This window comes from Colobus angolensis, unplaced genomic scaffold (genome assembly GCF_000951035.1).
Source record: "Colobus angolensis palliatus isolate OR3802 unplaced genomic scaffold, Cang.pa_1.0 Scaffold531, whole genome shotgun sequence".
Taxonomy (NCBI): domain Eukaryota; kingdom Metazoa; phylum Chordata; class Mammalia; order Primates; family Cercopithecidae; genus Colobus; species Colobus angolensis.
The window spans coordinates 473,154-482,513 of record NW_012118833.1 but is presented as its reverse complement, the minus strand read 5'-3'; the positions used below and the strand labels follow the sequence as shown (position 1 = coordinate 482,513).

General features: G+C 40.9%; 1 protein-coding gene across 1 annotated transcript in view; it reads left to right on the top strand.

The window, feature by feature from the left end:
- The window catches only part of OGFOD1 (2-oxoglutarate and iron-dependent oxygenase domain containing 1), a 27,658-nt gene extending 19,790 nt beyond the window's left edge, over positions 1–7,868 (top strand). The window contains exons 9-13 of the mRNA XM_011961018.1: positions 402–481; positions 886–1,193; positions 5,224–5,346; positions 5,899–5,957; positions 6,416–7,868. Coding sequence (XP_011816408.1) covers positions 402–481; positions 886–1,193; positions 5,224–5,346; positions 5,899–5,957; positions 6,416–6,577 — 732 coding nt within the window. The 3' untranslated portion in view covers positions 6,578–7,868. The remainder of the gene's footprint in view (positions 1–401; positions 482–885; positions 1,194–5,223; positions 5,347–5,898; positions 5,958–6,415) is intronic.
- The last annotated feature ends 1,492 nt before the right edge of the window (positions 7,869–9,360 follow it).

Here is a 9,360-nt window from a genome sequence, read left to right as displayed (position 1 = left end):
GGGAGGCCGAGGCAGGTGGATCAGTTGAGGTCAGGAGTTCATGGCCACCCTGGTCAACATAGTGAAACCCCATCTTTACTAAAAATAGAAAAATTAGCCAGGTGTGGTGGTGCATGACTGTAATCCCAGCTCCTCAGGAGGCTGAGGCAGGAGAATCGCTTGAATCCAGGAGGTGGAGGTTGTGGTGGGCCAAGATCATGCCATTGCACTCCAGCCTGGGCAACAAGAGCGAAACTCTGTCTCAAAAAAAAAAAAGAAAGAAAGAAAAGAAAGGAATGACAATCAACTGCACCTTTTAGGCATTAGCCAGATTGATGTTTGGCAGAGCTGCTGTACCTGCCAAACCAGTGTGGGGTAATAGGGACATCTGCTGACTGCTGCTTTATCTGCTCATTTTCTAGCCTGAGAAATTCGTGAAAGTCTGTGAGGCCTTGGAGCATGGAGATGTGGAATGGAGTAGCCGAGGTCCCCCTAACAAAAGGTAGAACCCGTCATCTGAGATATTTGCTTCTACATTCAGCACCTATAACTTTTTTTTATAACTAGTAAAATGACAAAAAGCCTAAAGGAAAAATACACTGAGGTGATGACAGGCAATTCATAAAAGAAAATCAAATAACCAACAGGAAAAAATATACAATCATGCACCAAGGTTCACACCCAATAATAGGACACTTGCCCTAATGATGTTTTGTTCTCAGGGACATCCAGTAGCAGGATGTCCTAACCAAATCCTAAGAAAATCTCACTGTTGTAATAACTTGTGCTTTAGTAAGCTGTGCCAAGATTTAGGAAGAGAGGTACAAAGCTAATGATCAGCTTTTATCCCATGAGTCATTTTACATCTGTGGCTTTGCTGAACAACTTGACATTGCTGTTTTTCAGGTTTTATGAGAAAGCTGAGGAGAGTAAGCTTCCTGAGATATTGAAGGAGTGCATGAAGTTATTTCGCTCTGAGGCACTATTCTTGCTGCTCTCCAACTTCACAGGCCTGAAGCTTCATTTCTTGGCCCCTTCGGAAGAAGAAGAAGAGATGAATGACAAAAAAGAGGAAGAAGCCGCTGATAGCACTGAAGAAGGGACTAGCCATAGTCCTCCTGAGCCAGAGAATAATCAGACAGCCATCAGCAACAGCAGCCAACAGAACAATGACCAGACAGACCCAGAACCAGAGGAAAATGAAACAAAGAAAGGTAAGCTGTTGTTAGGATTTGTCCTCACTTACCATTAACCATTCACCATTCAAACATATTCATTCAGCAAACATTTACTGAGCATCTACTGTACCCTAAGCCCTATTTCGGGAGCTGAAGAAGAAAACAGACAAGGTCTGTGGTCTTTGGGAGCTTACATTCTAGTAGAAGAAGACAGAGATTAAATATATATACAAACAACAAGAAAACATCAAGTAATGATAAGTGCTATGCAAAACATTGTAATAGGGTTATATGACAAGAAATGACTGAGTAGGCCGAGCACCGTGGCTCGCGCCTATAATCCCAGCACTTTGGGAGGCCGAGGCAGGCGGACCACCTGAGGCCAGGAGTTCGAGACGAGCCTGACCAACATGGCGAAACCCCGTCTCTACTAAAAATACAAAAAAAAAAAAAAAAAAAAATTAGCCAGGCATGGTGGTGAACGCCTGTAATCCAAGCTACTCGGGAGGCTGAGGTGGAAGAATCACTTGAACCTGGGAGGAGGAGGAGATTGCAGTGAGTTGAGATTGCACCATTGTGCTCGAGCCTGAGCAACAGAGAGAGACTACAACTCAAAAAAGAAAGGAAAGGAAAGGAAAGGGAAGGGAAAGGGGAAGGGGGAAAAGGAAATGACTGAGTAGCCTCTTAAATAGGTGATCTAGAAAAGCCTCTCTGAGGAGTGCCATTTAAGCTCAGATCTGAATGTAACAGCCTAAGAAAACTTGCTTGAATTTGGACAAACAAGTAGAAGAAAATTATTACAAGTAGAAGTTTAATCATCTGCAACCAATATGGAGAAGAGAGAAATACAAGAAATTTAAGAGGTAACACTCCTGTGAAAATACTGGCACCATTAACCAAGTAGCGACAAATTCAGCTTAAATGTTTCAGCATTTATTACTATGTCAGATGAGAATATCTGTCACCCAGTTTACCATTCCCTGCTTCCACTCAGATTTCTTGAAAACCCTGTGCAGTTGGGAGAGCAAAGACAAGGGGTGGATACTTGTGGAAACAAAATCATTGGTTTGAGATGCTAACTGAAAGCAACATAACTCATTCTGTGGCCTTCCAAAACTGACTGACCAGTCACTTTGGCCACTGCAGATATTTAGAAAAACCAGACCCGGGTAGCTTTTTCTGTGCTATTTTAATACACAGGGTAGCCTTTCTTTAAAAGATTAGTTTTCCGTGTTAATTGATACTGGCATTTATGCCCAGACCCTAAGAGGAACCAGAGTCAGTATCCATGGAGTCTCAGTCTCAAAGGGAATTTTTAAAAACCTTATCCACTTCTGTTTGATTTTTTGTTTTGTTTTGTTTTTTGAGACAGGGTCTTGCACTGTCACCCAGGCTGGAGTGCAGTGGCGCAGTCACAGCTCACTGCAGCCTTGACCTGGGCTCAAGCGATCCTCCTGCCTCAGTATCCCAAGTAGCTGGGATCACAGGCATGTGCCACCACACCCAGCTAATTTTCTTGATTTTTTTTTTTTTTTTGTAAAGACGGGATCTTGCCATGTTGCCCAGACTGGTCTCGAACCCCTAGGCTCAAGTAATCCTCCCATCTTGTCCTGCCAAAGTGCAGGGATTACGAGCGTGAGCCATCACACCTGGCCAAAATTTGTCCAGCTCTATTCCTTTTTTGGTTTCATTTTTATGGGAACCTGCAACTTAGGATAAAATCTATATGGGCAGCCAAAAGATGCTTTATTCCATTGTTGAGCATCTACTGTATACAAGAGGCTCTGGGCCAAAGCAGAGTAGGGAATACAAAAGTGAATGAGAAACATCACTGATTACAAAGTTTACCATCTTGAATAGAAGCTATAAATCTTGGCAAAAACTATCAAATTGCTGGGCATATGATAGCAGTGCTAAACATTGGCATACATGGGACACATCTAGTGAGATAACATTACAGACCTGATAACTTTAAGATGTTTTTAAAAGACTAACACATCAATTTCAGAATGTTTAGAAAACAAGCAAAAGGAAAATAATCATCTGTAAGTGGCCATATTAGCATTTGGAATATATCCTTCCACTGTTTTTTTTTTTTTTTTTTTTTTGAGATGGAGTCTCGCTCTGTCGCCCAGGCTGGGGTGCAGTGGCCGGATCTCAGCTCACTGCAAGCTCCGCCTCCCGGACTTACGCCATTCTCCTGCCTCAGCCTCCCGAGTAGCTGGGACTACAGGCGCCCGTCACCTCGCCCGGCTAGTTTTTTTGTATTTTTTAGTAGAGATGGGGTTTCACCATGTTAGCCAGAATGGTCTCAATCTCCTGACCTCATGATCCGCCCACCCTGGCCTCCTAAAGTGCTGGAATTACAGGAGTGAGCCACCACGCCCTGCCCACCAAAGCAGTTTTACATATATCTGCTTTCCAACATAGCATTTCTAGAAGATTTTATTTCAAGAATGTATGCCACAACTAAAAGTTTTGAAAAACACTGTTCTCTAGTATAATTTTTAATGCCTGCAATCTATTGGATCAGATGACCTTAACCAGTCCTGTGTTGAGCATTTAGATTTTTTTCCAGTTCTTCACTGTCATAACAAACGATGCAACCATTGTGTCTTCAGAATGCTTCTCAGAAGTATGGTGATACATCAAAGACTGCTCAAAATTTTAAGGCAGTTGCCAAATTGCCCTCCCCAAAACTTGTGTCAGTCTGCACTCTCACCAGCATTGTACATGATGATATTTTCATTCTTCCTAGCAAACTTGTATTTTCTTTTCCAACTTACTTATTCTTTAGGTGAAAATGGCATTTGCCTATCATTGACTAATGGTGCATGGTTGTATATTTTTCCCTATTGGTTACTTGATTTTTTTTCATGAGTCGACTGTCATTACCTCAGTGTATTTTCCTGTGGGCTTTTTGTCATTTTATCAGTTATAAAAAAAAAAGTTACATATAGGAGTATTAACCTTTTTTTTTTTTTCTGAGGCAGAATCTTGCTCTGTCACCCAGGCTGGAGTACAGTGGCGTGATCTCAGCTCACTGCAACCTCTGCTTCCCAGATTCAAGCGATTCTTATGCCTCAGCCTCCTAAGTAGCTGGGATTACAGGCACACGCCACCATGCCCAGCTACTATTTTCGTATTTTTTAGTAGAAACGGGGTTTTGCCATATTGGCCAGGCTGGTCTTGAACTCCTGACCACAGGTGATCTGCCTGCCTCAGAGGGATATTAACCTTCTGTTTAACAGGTTGTAATAGTTTATTTTTTAATTTTGTTCAGCATGGTTTAAATTTTATAAAATATTTTAGTAATCAGGTCTATCTTTGCCTTTCCTGGTTTCTACTTTAGGTAGTAACATGCTGAGAAATCTCTAAGGTTAGATAAAATAATAATCATGTTTTTTTATATATATATATATTTTTTGCAACTAGATTTCTTTTCCATCTGAAATTTATTATTATAGAGAGAAATCAAAATTCAACTTTTTTTTTTTTTTTTTTTTTCCATCTGAAATTTATTATTATAGAGAGAAATCAAAATTCAACTTTTTTTTTTTTTTTTTTGTGAGATGGAGTTTTGCTCTTATTGCCCAGGCTGGAGTGCAATGGCGCAATTTCAGATCACCACAACCTCCGCCTTCTGGGTTCAAGCAATCCTCCTGCCTTAGCCTCCCAGGTAGCTGGGATTACAGGCATGCACCACCACGCCTGGCTAATTTTATATTTGTAGTAGAGACGGGTTTTCTCCATGTTGGTCAGGCTGGTCTCGAACTTCTGACCTCAGGTGATCCGCCTGCCTTGGCCTCCCAAAGTGCTGGGATTACAGGCATGAGCCACCATGCCCAGCGCCAAAATTCAACTTTTTTACCCCAAAATAGAGCTGGTAATTTCTGACAATCTTTTATAAGGCTGGATTGGTAGAATAGCACTTCAATCAAAGGTTTGAAAGGAATGGTTTCCCTGTATTGCTGTATCATTCCTAATTATCATTCCCTTACAACCTAACAGTTCTATCAAGGTTATTTTTTAAAGTTGCTCGTCCTTCTTTTTTTTTCCTTCTTAGAATCAAGTGTCCCCACATGCCAAGGGGAACTGAGGCGTTGGAAGACCGGTCACTACACTTTAATTCATGACCATAGCAAGGCTGAATTTGCCCTAGACTTAATTCTCTACTGTGGCTGTGAAGGTAAGAGAGTGGAAAGCAGTGAATTATTCCCTATAGGAGGGGCAGTCTCTTCTGAGGGACCCTTTCCAGCTGAACCAATTCATAAGTAATTTGCCTAGTTCAGAATCTCAGATCACAGGATCTCAAAGTCGAAGGGATTTTAGAGGTCATGAGTTCCAGTCTCCCAGTTCAAAATAGGATTCATATCTGTGACTAGGGAATGGGGAGATGGACCATGCCATAATTTTCCCCTACGTGTGCTCCCAGATCTATAGATTTTATGTAATTGCCTTTCTGGGAAAATATTTAGCATTTAATTCTCTCTTAATTTTCTTATTCAAAGTTTTTTGAAATAAGTCTGCATTTCAGTTCAACTGTCTCAGGAAATTAGGCATTTAGGGGAAGGGAATCCATGACAAACTAGATGATAATAAGTTCAAGCTCGTAAGTCATAGAACCAGTTACTGCTGAACTCCCAGATCGCCCACTGCAGCATGGGATCAGTGATTTAAACAGATGATGCAACTCTTGCAATGAGGGCTTTCTGAATGCTATTTGTTTTTCTCTTGTAAGGCTGGGAACCAGAATACGGTGGTTTTACTTCTTACATTGCCAAAGGTGAAGATGAAGAGGTAAGTTTCTTCTGATAGCAAACTATCCTTTTTAGTTATTGAGAATGCTTTCATTTTTCAAAGACCCAATTTTTATGACCTTTTACCAATGTCTTTAGCTAATAAATCTGTTGGTCTGCCAGGCAATGGTTCTAATTTCTAGTAGAAAATACTCAACATGGAATAAAGATGCTAAAGGATACTCAGTAAGCATTTATTTTACCCTCCTGAGAAATTCCAAATTAAGAGCCTTGTGGTGCATTGCCACAAATCTTACAATGTATAAGAAATAAATGTAATAGGTAAGTACCTTTGTAGGTATATGCTGGAATAGGGCTTGTTGGAAAATGGCTTGACAGCCACCCCTAGTAAAGGTTCATTTAGAGGATCCCTCTATCCCCAGATTAAGTGCTTGGTATGGAAACCATCTGTTCCATGGTTAATCATGCAAGAGTTGAGAATAAGTTTCTCTTTTTCAGCTGCTAACAGTGAATCCAGAAAACAATTCTTTGGCATTGGTCTACAGAGATAGAGAGACTCTGAAATTTGTCAAGCATATTAACCACCGAAGCCTGGAACAAAAGAAAACCTTCCCAAACAGAACAGGTTTCTGGGACTTTTCATTCATATATTATGAATGACAGCACTGGACAAAGCTGAATAAAAACGTGACCCTTCGTCAGTACTGGGAAGTCTGGAAGAGCTAAGCATGGAGTCAAGGACAGCTACATGGTAGCTTGCCTGACAGTGTTCTTAAAACTGGTTGTCTTTTACTAGGACTCATAATGATTGTCCTCAACTAAGACCTTGAGCTAGGAGCTACGTACTTATCTCTTGATTAAAAAAAAAAAAAAAAGTTGACTTTTTTTAAACATTGAGTCCTTCTTTTTCCATATTGGCTTCTTTAGTGAATTTTTAACTTCAATTTTTTTTTTATTGAGGTAAAATATTTATAACATAAAATTGACCAGCTTACCCATTTTTAAATATGCAATTCAGTGGATTAAGTACATTCCCCTTGTCCAGCCGTCACCATCATCCATCACCAGAACTTTTCCATCTTCCCAAATTCTGTGCCCGTTGAACAATAACTCCCCACCCCGCTTCCCCTAGCAACAGCCATACTTTTTGTCTCTGTCATCAACTTCACTACTCATATTTCTCATATAAGTGGAATCATTCAGTATTTGTCCTTTTGTAACTGGTTTCACTTAGCATAAAGTCTTTAAGATTCATCCATGTTTCCAGCATTTCGGTTTTTTTAGAAAAACTCGTAAGTTATTGCAGCCAGCCATGGTGGCTCATGCCTGTAATCCCAGCACTTTGGGAGGCCAAGGCAGGCAGATCACCTGAGGTCGGGAGTTCAAGACCAGCCTCACCAACATGGAGAAACCCCGTCTCTACTAAAAATACAAAATTAGCTGGGCGTGGTGACACATTCCTGTAATCCCAGCGACTCAGAAGACTGGGGCAGGAGAATTGCTTGAACCCAGGAGGCGGAGGTTGCAGTGAGCCAAGATTGTGCCATCGCACTCCAGCCTGGGCAACAAGAGTGAAACTCTGTCTCAAAAAAAGAAGGGAAAAAAAAAATGATTGCAGATTTTGTTCTTCTCAATCATGCTGGTTTAGAAAATTACAGAGCCTTACATCCTGATCATGCTGGGCCTTAGAATTCTGACACAGTGAGTCATCACATTTCCTCCCACTGCCTGTGGCCTTGTTCCACCATGACTCTCACAGGACAGTGTAGGCTTAGACAATATGTAGTATTACTCCTTTGGAAAGGGTCTGGCCTACCATCACATGCCCCAAGAAACTTCTGGTTGGTAAAGAAGATAGGCTGCTTATTGCCATGTGTAGTCACTTCCAAGTGCCCACTGCCTTTCCATCCTGGAGTTGTGGCCTTTGTATAATTAAATGATTCTAGCCTCACATGTTGCTTCTGTTTTCCTAAATACTGTAGGGTCAACTATATAACTAATTGCTTTTTTTTTTTTTTGGGACGGTTTCGCTGTGTCGCCCAGGCTGGAGTGCAGTGGCGCGATCTCCACTCACTGCAAGCTCTGCCGCCTCCCAGGTTCACGCCATTCTCCTGCCTCAGCCTCCCTAGAAGCTGGGACTACAGGCGCCCGCCACCATGCCCGGCTAATTTTTTTGTATTTTTAGTAGAGACAGGGTTTCACCTTGTTCGCCAGGATGGTCTCCATCTCCTGACCTCGTGATCCGCCCGCCTTGGCCTCCCAAAGTGCTGGGATTACAGGCGTGAGCCACCGCACCCGGCCTGCTTTTTATTTTAAGAGATGGAATGCTAAAAAGCCACATCAGAATGCCAAGAGGCTGTGCATCTTGTTAATTTTTTTCTTGAACTGTTCCAGGGAGTTACATCATAATTACCTATGTGTGGGTATGCATGGGTGGATGAAAGATGCTGTTCTCATTCCATCCCAACAGAGTCTCCTTCTTCCTTTCTCTTTTTTACATTTATTTTTAGCTTTTGCAGTAGCATTTAGTGTGGGTTTTACTAATTAATAGAAAAAGCACTGGGCCTTTAAACTTCTTAACCACTCTTCTCTTTCATCTCCTAAAACTTTGAATATTCATTCTTTCCTGAAGTTTGCATTTAAATTAAAATGAGTTTCGCTTTGTCTTTTAGGTTTAGTTTCAAAAAGGTTTAATTCTGCACCCCACCCAGTTAAGAAATGTTTTAGCAGGTATGCCCTTGATATGGATATTTATTTATTTATATATATATTTTTATATTTATATAAATATTTATATTTATATTTTTATATTTATATAAATATTTATATTTATTTATATATTTTACGCATGTAGTAATATTAGTTATGCATGTAGTAATATTAGTTCTATTAGTACTAATATTAGTAGTTATAAAACACTAATTTTTAAATGATGAGATAAAAATAAATATCTAGAACTAGTTCTAACAGTCTTCCCTTATGCATATGGTAATGAACCATTTTACACCATATTATTTTGGAGACCACAATTTTGTGTGTGCATGTGTGAGACGGAGTCTCACTCTGTGGCCCAGGCTGGAGTACAGTGGCATGATCTCGGCTCACTGTAACCTCTGCCTCCTGGGTTCAAGCAATTCTGCCTCAGCCTCCTGAGCAGCTGGGATTACAGGCGCCTGCCTCCACACCCAGCTAATTTTTTTAAACTTTTAATAGAGACTGGGTTTCACCGTGTTGGCCAGGCTGGAGACCACAATTTTTTAACCACAGTGCAGCAGCACTGGAGTGGGATTGCAAATACTTTGTTACTAATGGTTTATGTCACAGCTTGCCTTTTCTATGTTCCAGCTGACTGAAGGTCATCTCACTTGCCTTCTGTTGTGTCTTCATGAGTTGAGGGGAAAGGGTGTCAGTGGCATAACTCCAGGAAGAGCCAGGGAAAAGTG